The sequence below is a fragment of the Aedes albopictus genome, chromosome 1 (genome assembly GCF_035046485.1).
Source record: "Aedes albopictus strain Foshan chromosome 1, AalbF5, whole genome shotgun sequence".
NCBI lineage: Eukaryota > Metazoa > Arthropoda > Insecta > Diptera > Culicidae > Aedes > Aedes albopictus.
In genome coordinates, this window is record NC_085136.1 from 185746568 (window position 1) to 185766587 (window position 20020).

At 43.1% G+C, this 20020-nt stretch overlaps 1 protein-coding gene across 1 annotated transcript in view; it reads right to left on the minus strand.

The window, feature by feature from the left end:
- Window positions 1–19138, minus strand: part of LOC109405641 (phosphoinositide 3-kinase adapter protein 1) — a 52085-nt gene extending 32947 nt beyond the window's left edge. Inside the window, exons 1-3 of the mRNA XM_062845966.1 lie at window positions 18660–19138; window positions 18428–18575; window positions 14947–15004 (exon numbers count right to left, since the gene is read on the minus strand). Coding sequence (XP_062701950.1) covers window positions 14947–15004; window positions 18428–18575; window positions 18660–19123 — 670 coding nt within the window. The 5' untranslated portion in view covers window positions 19124–19138. The remainder of the gene's footprint in view (window positions 1–14946; window positions 15005–18427; window positions 18576–18659) is intronic.
- Between the last annotated feature and the right edge of the window lie 882 nt (window positions 19139–20020).

The window sequence follows — 20020 nt, forward strand, 5'->3', positions numbered from 1 at the left end:
GACCGCTAAAGAAATAAACTTCTGCACCGATCAACCGATCGGGACCAGAAGATGGAAGTAAATTTAAATAAGTAACTGATCGACATGACCGGATGCATATCATTTTAGACTCGCTCCTAAATATGGCGACGGGCGCGTTGGGTTTAAGTCAATCACTCAACAAGCGTACAGTCGACAAATGAATAGAATAACGGTTTGTCTTTGGCCTAGTACTTTGATTGCAGTTGTCTGTCATGTAAGTACACTCGAGATAAGTACAGGTTATCTTCGATATAACGTACCCTCGATATAGCGTAAGTACTCTTGATATAGCAAATTCGATATAACGTACATTTTGCTTCAATATAACGTACAACATTGAAAAATTTCATTTTTTTCCGGTAATAACTCCCAGATAAACTACAAAATCACTCAGATGTATGTTTTGGTATAGCATTAGCTTTTTTACCCAGAATTAGCGCAGATTGGGGAAAAAATGAAATTACTTTTTCGTGAAAACTCATTTTTTTTTAATTATTAGTTTTGTGAATTTCACCGAAATCATCATTTGGGGTTATTTTCACATCGTTTCCCCGCCTTTGGCAATAGTACCAGGCTCTGCCTCTTCCAAGCTTCTGGGAAGACTCCCTCGTCCAGGCATTTCTGCATAGCAGACCTGAACATCTCGGGAGCCTCTGAAATAGCTACTTTTAAGGCCAGGTTCGGAACTCCGTCCGGACCTGGGGCCTTACCTACGCTAAGGGACTTAGCTATCCCCGCAAGATCCACATCGGTGACCCTTTCCTCATCGCCAGCCCCAGTCCCCGGCTGTCCTACGAAAGGAGGCCAAGGACTAGGATCATGACGCGGAAAAAGTCCTCCAATGATCCCCTCCAACATCTCTGGAGATTGCTCTGTAGGAGCCATCACACCTCTCGTCTTGGCCATAACGATCCTGTAGGCGTCACCCCACGGGTTCGTATTGGCACTCTGACAGAGACCCTCAAAGCAGGCCTTTTTGCTTGCTCTTATCTCGGTCTTGAGCGCGGCTTTTGCAGCGGTGAACACCACCCGCCTTTCGTTTCGCTCTACCTCTGATCGTGCTCGCTGCATCCGCCGCCTAGCCCGCTTCGGTCCACCAGTAAGCCGGTGGCCTCCCATTTCTAGGGTGGACTCGCCTAGGCATGGTCGCATCACACGCACGTGAGAGCACCGCTACCAGCTCGGCGCCGTCTAAACCGATTAAGTTTCGCTCACGGCGGAGCGCTTCCCTAAATACCTCTTCGTCGAAGTATGATGTCTTCCACCTACGAGGGCGTGGCCTTGGCCTAGCCGCCTCTTCTTCTATCCGCTGTCTGCTGTTGTAGTGGTCTATACTGTAGCGAACCGCCAGGTGGTCGCTGTGAGTATAGCCATCATCTACTCTCCAGTTCGGACTACTTGTTAGGCCAGGACTACAAAAGGTCACGTCAATAATTGACTCCGCTCCGTTTCGAAGATAGGTACTCTTGGTATCGACGTTAGCCAAGTCGACATCTCAGATGGCCAGTGTTTCTAGCAGGATCTGACCCCTCTGGTTCGTGAAACGGCTTCCCCATTCCACAGCCCAGGCATTAAAGTCACCCGCTATTACCACCAGCCTTCGCCCTGTTAGCACGGTCGTTAAGCGGTCCAGCATTTGCGTGAACCGCTCGATCGGCCACCGCGGAGGCGCATAACAGCTACAGAAGAAGACCCCGTTTACTCTGGCGACCACCAAGCCCTCGTAGGTAGTAGACACCAACTCCTGCACGGGGTATTTACCCGTCGTCCATATCGCCGCCATTTTCCTGGTCCCATCCGAGGCCCAGTTGCCGTTGCCGGCGGGTACTCGGTATGGGTCCGAAATGATGGCGATATCCGTCTCCCACTCAGAAACCGCCTGACAAAGCAGTTGCTGAGCCGCATCACAGCAGTGGTTCAGGTTCAGCTGCGTTACCTGCACTGTGATTTGTTGTTCACTGCGGCTTTCTTAAAGGCCGGGCACCCTGGACCACCCATCGGATGTCTGTTTTTCGAAGTTTTCCCGGTACAGATCATGCAGATGGGCGGACTCGTGCAGCTTTGGGCCTTATGACCTTCAGCGCCGCATCGCCTACACAGTTTGCTCCTGTCGGGGGCCTTTGCAGTTCCACGACTTGTGTCCTGGTTCCAGACACCTGAAGCAAACCTCTGGTGGCTCGTGGAATGTCAGGGGACATACACACCAGCCCACCTTTATACTCCCTGCTTTAACGGACTTTTTAACATCCGCCACAGGTAGCTGAACCAAAGCTATCTGTGTCCCTGCTGGCCCTCTCCGTAGCTTAACGGCTGCGGCGGCCACCTGCACATCGCACTGTTGCCGCAGAGCATTCGCTTCCACACTGTTCGGACTACCTGCAAAGGAGAAGGCTTCCGTTTGTGTAAACTTCGACGCATTCTCCTTTGCGGGTTCCGCCGCTGCAGCAGCCAGCAACGTGACCGCGTGCTCCTGCTTGGCCTCATCGACAGACACTCTAAGTCTAAGCAAGGCCGTTTTCAGGTCCTTGCTTATATTCGAAATAGTTGTCGCAAAGTCGATGATTTTGCCAAGCTGCTGCTCAGCTACCTCTAATGCGGGCCGTCCTTTTTGGCTGATGGCCCTCAGCAACCACGCTCCGTCCATGACCTCCACCGGCTGGCTTGCCGTGGAGTGGACAGGAGCTCCCACGTTTGAGCTACGTAAGCAGCTTCCAGCACCTGACTCCTCGCTTCTCCTTATCGGAGACCTCAACAACCCGCTTCTTGCGAAGGGGTTGATCGCACCACTGCTTCCACCTATGTTTATATTTTTTGAATTTTTGCTCATATTTTATTCCCACGAGTTGCATGGGAAAGAATGTCCACCACGCCAGAGCCCTGCATTAACGCGGTAAGGGACAGCTTACTGTGGAGGGTGCCCATGTACCCCACAGGCTCCGTTAAAGATCGAGCATCTTTTTCACCCCCTCGATCACTCATTCCTCGGCACGGGTCGCTTGACACCTTGAATTGGGGTTAGTAGCCCAATCAAGGCAACTACGCGGCTGACTCGCAAGCGAGGGGGGGGGTGCATCAGGCCCCAGGACTTCCGTCCCTGCTGCCCCCATGTGCATATCGTGTGACAGGCCCGAAGATACTATGTCCAATAAGGTGAGGCTTATTTTCAAAAATCTCTCCGGGATAGGATTTCCCAAGTGGAAAGTGATCTGGTCGAAATAAGTCAGCTGCGCAAAAATGAGAGATTTCGGTTGATATTTAGGGGTGACGTAAAGAGTTTAGTGTTTTTCGGGTTGGATAACAAAATATGACAATTTATCAAATATCTCGGAAACCAGTAGAGATATCGCAATTTTGAGGTCAAATTTGATTCAATTGGGTTCTAGAATCTCTGATTCAGTCTAGAAATCTTGAAAGTTTAATTTGGAGGTTTGCCCTAGCAAAAAATCCTATTGAACCTTTCGCGCGACCCCTAAATACCAACTGAAATCGCTCATTTTTGCACAGCTGAAATAAGTTATCAGAAGTGATCAGAAGATCACTTTCCACTTGGGAAATTATATCCTGGAGAGATTTTTTTAAATTAAACCAACCCTAATTTCCAAAGAAGTTAAGGAAATTTCCAGTGAAGAGAATTGTCAGACAAAAGAGGCACAAAACAAGCAACAACGAAGGTGCGACGATTACTCTTTATCCCCAAACTGAGAAACCAAAGTTCTCTTTAAAGGGTGAAAAAGTACCCTCTTTGAGAGTAACTAGGTGAACTCTTAAAAAGAGTAAACGGCCGTTACTCTTTAAAGAGTAAAGCGCTCGTACGTCAATTCAGCGAGTAAATTTTACCCATTATCCATAATCATTTCGCAAGGAAAAATGGGTAAATTTAATTCTTTTTAATTTTTATTATTTTTATTAATGAATGAATTAATGAAAAATGAAAACTGCAAGCATTGAAAACAATTAAGCATAATAACAACTTTATTTGAAAATAAAAATCAGCACTTATTTTGGAAGAAATTTGAATTTCATGCGCTGCCGCTACGCCAAGGCTACCGCTACTGGGAGTGAAGCAATCCTTTGGTGACAACCTGTATATTCCCGACGAAGAATCATCTTTGAGTGTATCCTGTAAATAAATCACAATATTTTTATGATCATAGAATTACAGACAAAATGTACAACGGAATGGATTACTTACTTGTTATTTCTGGTTTTAAAAATGATTTCTTAATAACAGCTCCTGTTGTGCATCCTCGCAAGCGTAAAACCTAAACACATTTTTCATTCTTTAGAGCCACGGTTCCCAACCTTGGCTTTCGCGACCCCCCAGTCTGTCGTCACTGCGCTTTTCGTAAAACAATCGAAGCGTGCCTGCAAGCGGTTGGGGGGTCGCGAAACAAAGGCTGGGAAGCTATGCTTTAGAGAGCAAACACTTGAAACTTGAAAAAGAGCAAAAAATACCCTTTATTCAAAAATGTGAAATACCCTTTATTTTGACAGCTCCATACATCTGCAAAAAAGGGTAACTTTAACTCCTTAAAAAGTAATGCCGGGTTCGCAGTGTACTGGTAACAGATAATGACATGATCTCGAAATTTTTTGTTGCAGACAAAACGGAAGCTGAATTTGTTGCGTACTTTTCAACTCGTGAATAATCAATTATTGCTAACCCAAAGTCGAAACTGTTTGATGATAGAGCTTCACCAGAGTTGCAGTGTTTACCTACTCGAAGTTACCGTTCGAAAACCGCAATGCAAGGATTAAAAATCTCTAAACTCGTGGTGTACGATGTTAATCCCATTATTTTCAAGTTGGGACAAACTTATGTCGCATGGGTTTGTTTGTCGCAACAAATACAGGTTGCGACATTGTCATTATTGTTGCGCGATGGTTGAATTTTGATTCACTGGAAATTTCCAATACAAAAAGTTCCTGGATTGACCGGGAAATGAACCAGTCTCCCTCAGCATGGTCTTGCTGAACACGTAAACTTATCCACTTATCCGCGATCGGTAATGGCGGCGGCGGGCATATCAAGCCGGTTCGGAATTTGACGTTTCTCGGGGGAAAGTCAAAACAGTTTCATTCTCCTCCTCACCCCTTCACCCACCGATCGGTGGCGCCAACCGATTGCGATCCCCACGAAACGTCAAAATTCGAATCGGTTGGTTGTGCCCGCCGCCGCCATTACCGCTCGCGGATAAGCGGATTGATATTTAGAAAATAGTTGTTTCCTTTTCTTAGCATCGATTACTTTTTATATTATCATTGCTTCTGTAATTGTTATACCTTTGCTATTATTACTACCTTACATACCTACCATACCTTGTTCATACCTCAAAACACACACACCTTGCTCCGCGCTGTTTTGACGTTTCATTCGTTCTAGCTTCCCCGTTCGAGAGCATGTGCTCAGTTTTTCCCTACAAACTAAATTGTTAACTTAGAGAAAATAAATAGTTAAGTGCTAAAACAATTAGCTGTTGTGTTAGTTATTCGGCCAGTCACAACAGTTCTGGCGACGAGGATGGCGAACGCGGAAAACCCTGGTCGAAGTGCTGCTGCAGGAGGAGGAATTGCCGGTGCAATCGTGCCGGCGGCTGTCGCTGCTGCTGGAGCTCCGCCACCAAACTTTGCCATTGATCCCTTCGACAAGAAGAAGTTGAAGTGGATGCGATGGGTGGAGCGGCTGGAAAATGCTTTTGCCATCTACGGAGTTGTCGACCCGGCGATGCAGAAAAACCTGCTTCTGCATCATATGGGATCGGAAACGTACGACATCGCCTGCGACAAGATTGCACCAGACACTCCCCGACAGAAGACATATGCCGAGATCGTCGATGCCCTGGAAGGATTCTTCAACCCCCAGCCGTTGGAAATTAGTGAAAATTTCCGTTTCAAGTGCCGCCGGCAAGTCGATTCGAATGCGGCTTCGCCCGATGAGACAGTCGACGAGTATTTGGTGGCATTGCGGCGCATCGCCGTCACCTGTAACTTTGGCGCATACCTCGAGACGGCCCTTCGGAACCAGTTGGTCTTCGGTATCAAACGGAATGACATCCGAAGCCGGCTGCTAGAGAGGAGGCAGCTGACACTCCAAGATGCCCGGGACATAGCCGTGAGTATGGAGCTTTCCCGGAAAGGAGGTGCGGAAATCGAGGGGAACCTCGGCAAGCAGGAGGTAAACGCCGTGCACCGATCGACTGGATTGAAAGGTAAAAAAGAGAAGCATAACAAAATAAACGCTGGGGGAAAGTCTTTTTCTAAAGTGGGACAAAGTGCAAGCGATTCTTCTTGTTTTCGCTGTGGGGAAAAGTCGCACTTTGCAAATACGTGCAGGCACAAAGATACCGTGTGTTCGTTCTGCAAACTGAAAGGACATCTTGCGAAAGTGTGTATGAAGAGATCCGCCTCCGGGAGGTCGGACGCGAGCCGTGCCGGGAACAAAACGAATGCGGCGCAAGCGAACTATTTGCACCAATCCGGTGACGGTGACGATTGCGAAAGTACACAAGTGCAGGAAGTGTGTACTGTGGACACTAAACTCGGTAGTGCGCGATTCTGGTTGGACATGCGAGTGAACGGAAAGAACATTCGGTTCGAAGTGGACACTGGATCGCCGGTTAGTATCGTGAGTGCGAAGTGCCGGGACAGATACTTTTCCGAATCGCGGATCCCAGACAACCAGTCATCGTATAAGATGCTGCATAAGATGTTAAAGTGGAGGCGATATGCGTACATTTTACATGCGCCTAAATGGAGGCATGCACGCATAAGGCCTCCACTTTATCATCTTATGCAACATCTTATACGATGACTGGTTGTCTGGGATGCGTGGTTGCACCACAAACCTTGTGAGCTATTGCGGTACCAGTATCGACGTACTGGGAATAATCGATGCGAGTGTCGAATACGGAAGTGGAAAGGTTACGTTACCGTTATACGTCGTGGACTCCGACAAACATCCACTTCTCGGGCGCGAGTGGCTAAATGCGATTCCGGTCGATTGGAACAGTGTACTCCAGAATCCGGATGCGGTCAACGAGATTACAAATGCTACTCCAACCCGTGCTGCAGAAAATTTGCAGTGTCCAGGCCAGCCTACCGTTGAAGAACAATACCAGGCCGGTGTTCCTGAAGGCGAGGAAGATTCCCTTCAACTTGCAGAAAACGGTGGAGGACGAATTGGACAAGCTCGAAGCGGAAGGGGTGCTGACGAAGGTGAACCAAAGCAACTGGGCCACTCCAATCGTCCCGGTGAAAAAGTCCCAAGGCCGTGTGCGGATTTGCGGGGACTATAAACAAACGGTCAATCCAAACCTGGTTGTGGACAGACATCCGCTGCCAACCGTGGATGAACTTTTTGCGTCGTTGGCTGGAGGGAAGAAGTTCTCAAAAATCGACCTCGTTCAGGCCTATCTGCATCTGGAAGTCGCCCTGGAGGATAGAGAGATACTCACCCTGAGTACTCACCGTGGCTTGTATCGTCCAAATCGACTGATGTACGGCGTCGCTTCGGCGCCAGCGATCTGGCAACGCCAGATGGAAGTGATTCTTCAGGGAATCGAAGGAGTCAGCGTATTTCTGGACGATATCAAAGTCACGGGCCCTGATGATGCAACACACCTCCGACGTTTGGAAGAAGTTCTGCGGCGGCTAGACCAGCATGGCATTCGGGTGAATAAGGACAAATGCGAGTTTTTTGTGGATCAAATTGAGTACTGTGGCTATCTCATCGATAAAGATGGTATCCATAAGATACGGAAGAAGGTTGCTGCGATCCAGGAAATGCCTCAGCCCAAGAACAAGGATGAAGTCCGGTCGTTCGTTGGACTGATAAACTATTATGGAAGGTTCTTCGAAAACCTCAGTACGGTACTCTACCCTTTGAACAACCTCCTCAAGAACGACGTGCCGTTCAAGTGGACTAAGCAGTGCGAGGAATCGTTCAGAAGCGTGAAGAACCAGATGCAGTCCGAGAAATGCCTTGCTCACTACTCGCCCGATTTGCCGTTGATCCTTGCAACAGACGCGTCACCCTATGGCGTAGGTGCGGTGCTGAGTCACCTGATGCCGGACGGAACGGAACGTCCGATACAGTTCGCTTCCCAGACGCTCAACCGAGTTCAGCAAAACTACATGCAAGTAGATAAGGAAGCATACGCGATCATTTTCGGCGTCAAGAAATTTTTCCAGTTCCTGTACGGCCGGAAGTTTATGCTGATCACCGACAACCAAGCGATATCCAAGATATTCGGAGAGCACAAGGGACTGCCGGTGATGTCAGCTCTTCGAATGCAACATTACGCAACCTACTTACAGTCGTTCGACTACGAGATCCGTTTTAGGAAGTCTGCCGACCACGCTAACGCGGATGCAATGTCCCGGATCCCTCTTTCTCAAGCAGATCCGGAGAATGTGATTGAAGAGGTCGACGTCATCGAGCTTAACCAGATCGAGACGTTGCCGTTGACTGCTGCGGAGCTGGCTCAGGCCACGGCCGAGGACCGGTCGGTGCGGAATCTCATCCAAGGAATTAAGCACGGCCAGCCAGTGGATCCCAAAGATCGCTTCGGGGTGGAACAAACCGAGTTTTCACTCCAGAAAGGTTGCCTTCTAAGAGGAATACGCGTCTACGTACCGCCGGCACTGAGGAGGAAAGTGCTGGACGAGCTGCACTCTACCCATTTCGGAACAAGTCATTAGCCCGAGGATACTGCTGGTGGATAGGAATGGACCACGACATTGAGGACATGGTTTCCAACTGCGCCGAGTGTCAATCGGTCAGGCCGGAACCTGCGAAAACTAGACTGCACTGCTGGGAGACGCCGACAATGCCGTTCCAGCGGGTCCACGTAGATTTTGCGGGCCCGTTTCAAGACACGTACTTCTTTATTCTGGTCGACGCGTACAGCAAATGGCCGGAGATAAAGGTGTGCAAATCAATCACGGCGGAGAGTACGGTAAACATGTGCCGGGAGATATTTGCCACCTACGGAATACCATCGGTTCTAGTTAGTGACCATGGTGTTCAATTTACGTCGGAAACTTTCCAACAGTTCCTGCGGATGAACGGTGTGGTACACAAAATGGGAGCACCGTATCACCCATCGACGAACGGGCAAGCAGAGCGCTACGTGCAAACCTTTAAACAAAAGCTGAAAGCTCTGAAGTGTCCGAAGTCTGAGTTCAACCTGGAGTTATCAAACATACTGCTGACCTACAGGAAGATGCTGCATCCGTCAACGGGCCAATCGCCGTCAATGCTGATGTTCGGTCGTCAGATCCGCTCAAGACTGGATTTGATGCTGCCGAAAAACGAACCGAAACCTGCTGAAAACTTGACCGTACGAGTGTTCCAGGACGGAGATCGAGTGCGAGTGCGAGACTTCCTCTCGCGTGACAAATGGAAATTCGGAAGGATCGTCGAGAAGGTCGGCAAGCTACGCTATTCTGTGCGCCTGGACGACGGAAGAGTCTGGGAGCGCCACATCGACCATATTGCTGGAGTTGGCGCGAACATGCGTGAAGGTTTGGTGAATCCCCCTAGGGAGGAGGTATACACTGAACGAACACCATCTACGATTCCAGTTCCTGCTTCGGTGGCAACAATAGAAATACACTAGAACGCCAATGGCGCTGTACCCAGTTTTCCTATTTAATTATTTTAATAACCTTACTTGTAATAATTGATTATTTTTAAGTGCCCATCTTGTAGAGGACCTTTTGTTTTGGTAAACAAAATTTATTTGACACTTATAGTACCGCTACTGACACTGTAAAGGCGAGGCAAACTAGATGTTAGTCACACGAACAGTCGCGACATTGGATTTCTGTGGCTGGTTATTCTAATGTGGCAACCGCTACTGAACCGGCTGAAGAGGCGACTACTGGTGAACGATCGGTGGTGCACGCTCAACCTACTACGTCAACTGAGGCTGTTCCTGAACCAGAGCCGGGACCTTCGGCAACAAGGACGCCGCGATCTGGTAATGTAGTATATGCACAGCCCCTCAGGCGTTCAAATCGAGTGATTAAACCTCCCCAAAAGCTGAATTTGTAATCCTATTGATCCATTTTTTCAAAAAGAGGGAGAGTTGTTATACCTTTGCTATTATTACTACCTTACATACCTACCATACCTTGTTCATACCTCAAAACACACACACCTTGCTCCGCGCTGTTTTGACGTTTCATTCGTTCTAGCTTCCCCGTGCGAGAGCATGTGCTCAGTTTTTCCCTACAAACTAAATTGTTAACTTAGAGAAAATAAATAGTTAAGTGCTAAAACAATTAGCTGTTGTGTTAGTTATTCGGCCAGTCACAACAGTAATGTATGGCAATATGGCATCCACAGGTAAGTCAGTGCTTTTTTTTCTTTCTCTTAATTAGAACAGCATCTAAAGACTATTGATTACCTTCAACATTAGCTGATTCTTTTTTTTTTCATTCTTCAATCACTTAACCTAAGTTACAGCTCTTTTGTCCACTAGGGCACTGCGTGAGCGATTTCAATTGGTAGCTGCACTTACACTTTGTACAACGCCTACATGTACTCTATTCTAATTATACTACATCGAACTGGTTGCCTTTGCGCTGCTGTCACTTTTCTACCCTGTCCATAGTAATTCTACTTAGAATGATGAGGATGTTGATGTGTGGCTCTTGTTCCTTTACCAGTCCGATTGGGGGTCCATTATGAGTTGCCGTTAGCCGATATCCAAGTTTCCGGGTCCGTTAGAGCTCTAGGCTCAGAAAAGGGGCAGGAGTCAATCGCTCTCGAGGGGAAGAGCAACTGACGAAAAATTTTAAGTGCCGGGGCTGGGATCGAACCCATGACCATCCACTTATGAAGTGAACGTGTAGCCACTTAACCCATTTCATTTCATTTTAGGCAAAGTTGGTCAAGTTAGGTCAAGATCTATCCGATGATGAGCTAGTTGAAGGGAATGCAATGGCAGACGAGCTTGCTAAAAGTGGTTCCAATTTACAGTTTGCTGGCCCAGAACCATTCTGTGGTATATCAAACTGTACAATTAAAATGGACCTGAAACGCTGGGCTGAGCAGGAGGTGATATCCAATTGGATAGATGTCAAAAATTGCAATCAGTCAAACCGATTTATAACACCAAATGCTGATAAAACCAAAAAGCTCTTAGAGCTCAACAAGAGAGCTCTATGTATGTATACACTGGCTTAGTGACTGGACACTGTCCGAGCAGGTATCACTTGAAAAATATTGGCCAGATTCAGAGTGATATCTGTCGTTTCTGTAATACGGAACGTGAAACCTCGGAACATCTGATTTGCATCTTTGCGCAGACAAAGATTTCTAAATAGTGGTTGCTTGCAACCCAGTGAGATCTGGTCTGCAGAACCTGGTAAGGTCTTGGGGTTTGTTAATTCCATTACATCTGACTGGGAGACGACGCGTCATGGCCAGTGTACGCAGAATATGCCACCGCAAGCGAAAAACAGGCAACAAAGAAGGCACGGCAACAACGCTTTGTTTTTTCGTTAGCAGATAATGACAAAATCGCTCCCGAGTTTGTTCACAACAAAAACGGTAGGAATATTTGTCTCGTTCTATTCACATCGTGATTTTCGCATTGTTTTGCAACTGAAACTTAACTCTGAGGTTTGCAAGAGTCTTATATCGTCCAAATGCTTATGAATTCGATAATGTGGGTCGACAATTTTAGCAGAAAAGCCGGAATATCAGCACACGCACGGCAAGCGATGTTTGTTTTATAGAGCTTGCTGACGTTTATTCACCTCTCTCTTTCAAGCATGCAGGTGGGATAGGATTTGTTTTCATCGGGAAACCTTTCCTGATGACAACAAATCCCATTCCGCCTGCATGTTTGAAAGAGAAAGGTGAATAAACGTCAGCAAGCTCTATTGCTCTCATCGCCTGACATGCGTTTGTTGCGGAGCGCCTTTGTTACCAACATGCACCGCTTAGGACAAAGCGTTTGTTTTTCGGCGTGATCCGTTTTTCGTACCCTGGTCATGGCAGAAGCTGATTACTTGACATATGGTAATTAGCTAGCTAGATGTGAATATCAAAACGGGACATGCCACAATAGTTGAACTTATTGGACGCAGTGGCTTAATTTCCCCAACAGGGGAGAAAAAAAGAAGAGCTACCTAGTTGATTATATAATCTATATAGATTTATTCGATAGGTGGTACACCCTCAGAAATTTTCAACTTCAGCAAAGTTGATCAGCACATCTACAGCTATCTAATAATGAAATATTTGATTCTAGATTTATCCCCTAGGAGGCGTTGTAACTCTTGGAAATTCCAAACTTCTGTGTCTCGAAAATAAGACCACATAAAAGAATTCCAAAGTTAATCAGGACATCAACAACTATCCAGTAATAGACTATTTGATTCAATCATCCTCTAGGAGGCGCTATTGAGCATTTGAAATATTAAACGTCTGTGTTGCGACGGTATCGCATGTATTTGGGTGAAAAATGTGCACCAGTGGAGAAGGCTCTCGTCGTCGTCAGTGTTGGTCGCAACGCTGTTTCTAGATGTATTGTTTTCGACCCCGGCGGAGCTGCTTTGCCCATTACAAGTGCACAGTGGCACAGAAAGGTATTATTTGAAAACTTTATTTCCAACAATTAAAATGTATATCAGGCCAAACATGTCTAAAGGTCCAATCTGCAGAAGAGAGGCTCTCTTTGGTTTCCCTCTCTTTCGTTAATATCTCAGCTGTTTATTTGTATTATGATTGTCTCCTTGCATTGAACGATGGTCAAAACAATCGTCTTTTGATTTGTACTGCAAAAATAGTTGAAAAGTGTACCATTACTTTGCAATTATTGAAAGAGAAAGTGAACAAAGAGAGCCTCTCAAATGCAGATAGGACCTATTGAAATGTTTGGCCTGATATAGATTCAAAAAGTGATGAGATAGTTAGTTACCAGTTGTCACGGAGGAGAGAATGTTGCGTCGGTATCGCATGTATTTGGGTGAAACTGGCAACTGTCCTATCCAATAGGAATTAATTGAATGTGAATGTACATATTAGAATTGTAAGGAGATTTAGTGATGATGATTAACCTGGGCTTGTTAGAGGAATATCTGTAAATAAAAAGAAAATCGGGTTAAGTACGGTTCCTTTGAATTCCACTAAGAATTTGCATCCTTTGACAGATACGTATTTCGACCTCAACTGTAAGGTCGTCTTCAGTGTCTTGTACTCGAGTCAAGTACAAGACACTGAAGACGACCTTACAGTTGAGGTCGAAATACGTATCTGTCAAAGGATGCAAATTCTTAGTGGAATTCAAAGGAACCGTACTTAACCCGATTTTCTTTTTATTTAGGAGATTTAGTGTTAAGTTGAGCGTTGAGTGGAAGAGTTCGTTAGTGATTAAGAAACTATCATGTAAGTTAATTTTAAGTAAAACCATGTAAATAATTAAAATGAATTCTTTTAAATATAGCAATGAAGCTGTCGTTATCAAACGCTGTTCTCGATATGTGCTTCATTGATCCAGAAGAAACTCGCGCCAACAGTCTGTATGTATAGAATCCATTGGCGGAGCCAGCATTTTTTTGTCACTCACTCTCCTAAACATACACGAGAAAGAGAAAGATGGAAGAGAAGGCAGCTTGGTTCCTCTTTCATACCGCTCATTCTCGTGTATGTTTAGAGTGAGTGAAAGGGAGTGAGTAAGACCATATAAAAAGCTGGGGTAAGTAGCGCTAGTGAGTTTTACAAATTACAAACTTCTGCATCTCGAGGATCAGACGACAAGGATAATTTCGTTTTCAGCACAGTTGATCTGGACGTTAAGTACTATTTGATAGTGAAATATTTGATCCTAGGTTTATGCGCTAGCGAGTCTCCAAAATTCCAAACTTCCCGAATATCAAACCACAAAGAAGATCTTCGTTGATAATGACTGGTTTCAGAGATATGAGAATTTATAGTATTTTACGAGAACGGTTCTAGCTTCGCAAAGCCAAACAAAGCAAAGAAAACCGTGCATATCGTAGTTGCTATTCCGTGATTAACCAGAAAATCGAAGTTGCACAGAGAACCAATGAATGGTGCTTGGGACTAGCTACACATTCTCAATGTGCAAAATTCGAGAGTCATCGGGAAAGAAAAGGAATGATGATTAACCTGGGCTTGTTAGGGGAATATCTGTAAATAAGAAGAAAATCGCGTTAAGTACTGTTCTTTTGAATTCCACTAAGAATTTGCATCCTTTGACAGATACGTATTTCGACCTCAACTGTAAGGTCGTCTTCAGTGTCTTGTACTTGACTCGACTCAAGTACAAGACACTGAAGACGACCTTACAGTTGAGGTCGAAATACGTATCTGTCAAAGGATGCAAATTCTTAGTGGAATTCAAAGGAACAGTACTTATCGCGATTTTCTTTTTATTTAAGAGAAGGAATGTTATTTCGACAACCTTTGTTGCTAGATTAGTTTTTGGTTTCGACTGTGATGGAATGTAACTTGAAAAAATGCCCTTTTCAGTCTTGACAAAAATCAAATAGTGCTATTTAATCTTGTCCAACGTTTCGGTCACATTTGGGACCTTTATCAGGCGCTCAATTATCACTGATTCTTCGTCCAGTGTACAAAGGTTGTCCAGCGGATTGAATTTTCCCTCACAGCAGTTAACGGTTGAGATTCGGTAACTGTGGAAAAACCCTTCCGGAATTTTACCACTCTGGAATTTGACACCTCGCGCTTGATTGATCACCATTGCAAGCGTGGAAAAAATGCTAAATAAATGTGGGAATTAAGCAGCTGATTTTGTGTAGCCACTCTGCATTCCTCGGTTCATCAAGTGAGCACGAAATAAAATGAATTTACTCTCGAAAACACAGTATGTATTTAGAAAGACAGTGAGTATAAGCACCGTAATGTATAATTGGCACATTACTTACCTTGTCTTTGCACACTTTTAGACGTGATTGGAGCCTTGGGTGCTATCATCTTTGGAACCTGCAAATCGAAAAAAATCGTTGATTTTAATAATAAGATTTACTTTAAAAATAAATCAAACGTGAAATTATGGCAATACAAACAAAAAGTAGTAAATAAATAAATAAGTAACTAAGTAAATAAAGTAATAAAAGCAAGTAAGCGAAAAAGTAAATAAGTAAGTAAGTGAGCAGATCAATAAGTAAGTAAATAAGTAAGTAAATAATTAGGTATGTAAAAAAGTAAGGAAGTAAGTAAGTATATAAGTAGTGTAACGGGCATTCAGCTGAGCTAGCATGATTGATTGATTTGTCTTTATTAAAGACACTTTCAGCCCTTGGCCTCTAGCATGAGAAATCCATGAAGGTAACTCCTCTCAAGAACATAATATACGGGAGACGGAGCACAGACGGAGTATATATAAGCACGGCAGTATAAAATTGAATGTACGCTTAAAATGCAATAATTCTTCAATTCAAAAAAAATAAGTAAAAAAATTCAACTATTCCAAAAAAAAATGTTCCTCCTAACCTCAACTAAACCACGAGTTTTCGATTCCCCAAAACTAACATAGTTCATAAGTCAAAACATAAAATTGTAAAAAGTTTTAATCGAATTCGGCTCCGTTATGCCTGTCGGCGCATGAGCCTAAAATAAATGATTAAGTAAAACTATTTCAAACATAATGATTGTATCACAACGTATGCATTACAATAGGTAAGTAAATAAGTGAGTAAGTAAGTAAGTAAGTAAGTAAGTAAGTAAGTAAGTAAGTAAGTAAGTAAGTAAGTAAGTAAGTAAGTAAGTAAGTAAGTAAGTAAGTAAGTAAGTAAGTAAGTAAGTAAGTAAGTAAGTAAGTAAGTAAGTAAGTAAGTAAGTAAGTAAGTAAGTAAGTAAGTAAGTAAGTAAGTAAGTAAGTAAGTAAGTAAGTAAGTAAGTAAGTAAGTAAGTAAGTAAGTAAGTAAGTAAGTAAGTAAGTAAGTAAGTAAGTAAGTAAGTAAGTAAGTAAGTAAGTAAGTAAGTAAGTAAGTAAGTAAGTAAGTAAGTAAGTAAGTAAGTAAGTAAGTAAGTAAGTAAGTAAGTAAGTAAGTAAGTAAGTAAGTAAGTAAGTAAGTAAGTAAGTAAGTAAGTAAGTAAGTAAGTAAGTAAGTAAGTAAGTAAGTAAGTAAGTAAGTAAGTAAGTAAGTAAGTAAGTAAGTAAGTAAGTAAGTAAGTAAGTAAGTAAGTAAGTAAGTAAGTAAGTAAGTAAGTAAGTAAGTAAGTAAGTAAGTAAGTAAGTAAGTAAGTAAGTAAGTAAGTAAGTAAGTAAGTAAGTAAGTAAGTAAGTAAGTAAGTAAGTAAGTAAGTAAGTAAGTAAGTAAGTAAGTAAGTAAGTAAGTAAGTAAGTAAGTAAGTAAGTAAGTAAGTAAGTAAGTAAGTAAGTAAGTAAGTAAGTAAGTAAGTAAGTAAGTAAGTAAGTAAGTAAGTAAGTAAGTAAGTAAGTAAGTAAGTAAGTAAGTAAGTAAGTAAGTAAGTAAGTAAGTAAGTAAGTAAGTAAGTAAGTAAGTAAGTAAGTAAGTAAGTAAGTAAGTAAGTAAGTAAGTAAGTAAGTAAGTAAGTAAGTAAGTAAGTAAGTAAGTAAGTAAGTAAGTAAGTAAGTAAGTAAGTAAGTAAGTAAGTAAGTAAGTAAGTAAGTAAGTAAGTAAGTAAGTAAGTAAGTAAGTAAGTAAGTAAGTAAGTAAGTAAGTAAGTAAGTAAGTAAGTAAGTAAGTAAGTAAGTAAGTAAGTAAGTAAGTAAGTAAGTAAGTAAGTAAGTAAGTAAGTAAGTAAGTAAGTAAGTAAGTAAGTAAGTAAGTAAGTAAGTAAGTAAGTAAGTAAGTAAGTAAGTAAGTAAGTAAGTAAGTAAGTAAGTAAGTAAGTAAGTAAGTAAGTAAGTAAGTAAGTAAGTAAGTAAGTAAGTAAGTAAGTAAGTAAGTAAGTAAGTAAGTAAGTAAATTCGTAGGTAGGTGGCAAACCTAGCTTAGCCAAGACTGATCGCATATATCTGTGGCCATTTTATTAACGTCACTTTAAACTGTAAAGTTCATTCGTGACGGCAAAATTGTCAACAATTCTCACTGTGCAACCTCCAGAGGCTCTCTTTAACGGTACAATAACGGCGCAGGCCACGTCCTTGCAGTCAGGTTGGAAGAAGAAAGGAATATTAGTACCAACCTTTTTTATGTGAAAGTTGGCGTTTACCGCACGTCTCCACCATAGGTTGAAGGAAGGGTTGTTTGTTAGTAGGAAAAGTATCGTTGGGTTGGGATTCACTCTGATAAATGATGTGCCCTTTTGACTATTGTTCACTATATTTACCTATTGTTCACTTCACGCGGAAAGCAAATACAGCCTGGATTCGCTGGTTGGGTTATGACTGCGCCCCGATTTGCGAATCGTGTTCGTTCGTTGGGACAACTGACAACTGATCAAAATGCTCTAGACACACGCGAGTGAAGAAAAATACGTCACAAAACGCTAACATACTTGTACAAACATTCTGTATATAGAAGGTGCGATGCGACGGTGGTCAGACGTCAAACTCGTTTGGACGTCGATTTTGACATTGTCAGTGCTTTTTAGTTGGGTTTTCCCCAACCAGAAAACATCCAACCATCGAGACAGCCCATCTAACGAACCCCCAACAAACGAATCGGCACTGTAATCGATCACCTACATCAGATGATCGCCTAATGTCCAAATAATCTGGCGCACATAGGCGAATATTCCTGCGTGGTACTCGCGATACAGTCACAAAAAGAAACAACACAATACTATACACTGAACACCCACGCATCTATTGTTTTCGTTGCCGTGCGAAAACAACCATGAACGCGATCCATAAATAAATAAGTAATTAGGTAAATAAAAAATAAGTAAGTAAGTAAGAAAGAAAGAAAGTAAGATGGTAAGTAAGTGAATAAGTAAATAAGTAAGTAAGTACACAAGTAAATAAGTAAGTAAGTTAGCAAATAGGTAAGTAAGTAGGTAAGTAGGTAAGCAAGCAAGTAAGAAAGTAAGCAAGTAAGTAAGCGGTCAAGTGAGTAAGTGAGTAAGCAAGTTAGTAAGTAAATTGGTAAGTAAGTAAATAAGTAAGTAAATAAGCAAGTAAGTAAGAAAGTAAGCAAGTAAGTAGGTGGTCATGTAAGATAGTAAGTGAGAAAGCAAGTAAGTAATCAAATACGTTTTGTATGTCCATGTCAATGCATTTTAACATTTTTTTTTAATACATGGTAATTAATAGATTCCGAATGCTTCCGAAAGAATAAAATTATTCTCGCATGCCCTAATGTGTGTGTGAAGAGAAAATGGATAAATTCTGGTCGCACAACATATCACCTAATCTTCCAACCCTCATGTCGCACTCCAAACGGCGGTAAGCTGTAGCTATACCATTCACCCTGATTCAATTATCATGTTACATACCTCATCCGAAATCGATCCGGTCCGCATGTGCTCTTTCATCATGAACGTTCCAATCGAATGCCGCCTTGTTTCGCCGGAGATTGTTTCCTCGCTGCGAAGGTTCTCTCTCCGTCGTCCCTGGAATAAGCTGCTGCTGCATTTGGAGTCACTGAAGAGAAAATATAGTATATTGTAAACAATAGGTAATTTTAGCAGAGCTCAAGCAAGAAAGCAAGCAAGGTAAATGACTCACATGGAATTCGAGTAAAACACATCATCGTTGGCGCTGTTTTCCGAAAATGAATCATTATAAGAATCCCAACGGTCACGGATGCTGTCGGCGGCGGCTCCATGGTTCCGGTAATCTAGCGTGTTGTGCTTCCTGGTACTCGTTTCAAAGGTGGCAGCGGTTTTCACTGAAGGCGATGTTGTGCTATTGCTGCGGGAACGTAATAATCCTTTAAAACTTCCACGACGTTTGTGAGCTCCCGGCTGAAGATCGGTGTTTATGGTAACTGGCTTTGATGTTACCAGTTTGCCCGAGGAATGCCGTTTTTTGAACAGGAAGAAACTTTTGCTGGTCGTCTCATTACTCTTTGTGGCTACCTCTTCGTCGAAGTAGTTTGGGTTATCTGTAATTGAAAATTGAAGTATGTATAAAACGTAAGATTGAGTTATGAAATTACATTGTTTTTTTTGCGTTTTGGTACGTATCATCTGAGCTACCCATCAAACTTTTTCTCAAGCAAACTTTAGCTTAAGAAACTGTTATTCAGCTAGATCTGTTTCTTGGGTATTTATATGAACCAATAAAATGATTAATTTTCGTTGGTAACTACTCTGACATTTTAAAGGTTAATACACTACTGGGGTAAGTTGTAACGGAGGTCGGAGGCTATCAAAATTTTAACAAAGTTACATTTTAACAGAAATTTGAAGTTCATTTCAGGTGTCGTTACAATTGATAATTTATACATGTGTGACTTCGTGGCCGAGCGGCTAGGTCAGCAAGCATTTGTCGCATCGTGCAGAGCAACGCGGATTCGATTCCCGCCGCTCCTGTCAGAAAAAGTTTTCGGCGTTGCATACTAGTCCGTTGTCTAGTGTCGTGCTTCGTGACTGCTAGCAAGCTAGGAAGCTCTCAGTTAATAACAGTGTAAGTGCTCATGGAGGCTCAAGCTGAGACGCAGGCTTATGTTCCAGTGAAGACGATACGCCAAGAAGAAGAAGAGTCGAATAAAATCGAATAGAATCGTATAGAATCGAATTGAATCATATAGAATCGAATAGAATCATATAGAATTGAAAAGAATCGTATAGAATCGTATAGAATCGAATGGAACCTAACAGAATCGAATAGTATATCGAAAAGAATCAAATAAAATGGAATAGAATCGAATTGAATAGAATCCATGAGAAGCGAATAGAATCGAATAGAGTCGAATAGAGGTTATAGGGCCCATATAGCCGAGGCGGTAAACGCACGGGTATTCAGCATGACCATGCTGAGGGTGACGGGTTCGATTCCCGGTCGGTCCAGGATCTTTTCGTAAAGGAAATTTCCTTGACTTCCTTGGGCATAGAGTATCTTCGTGCCTGCCACACGATATACAC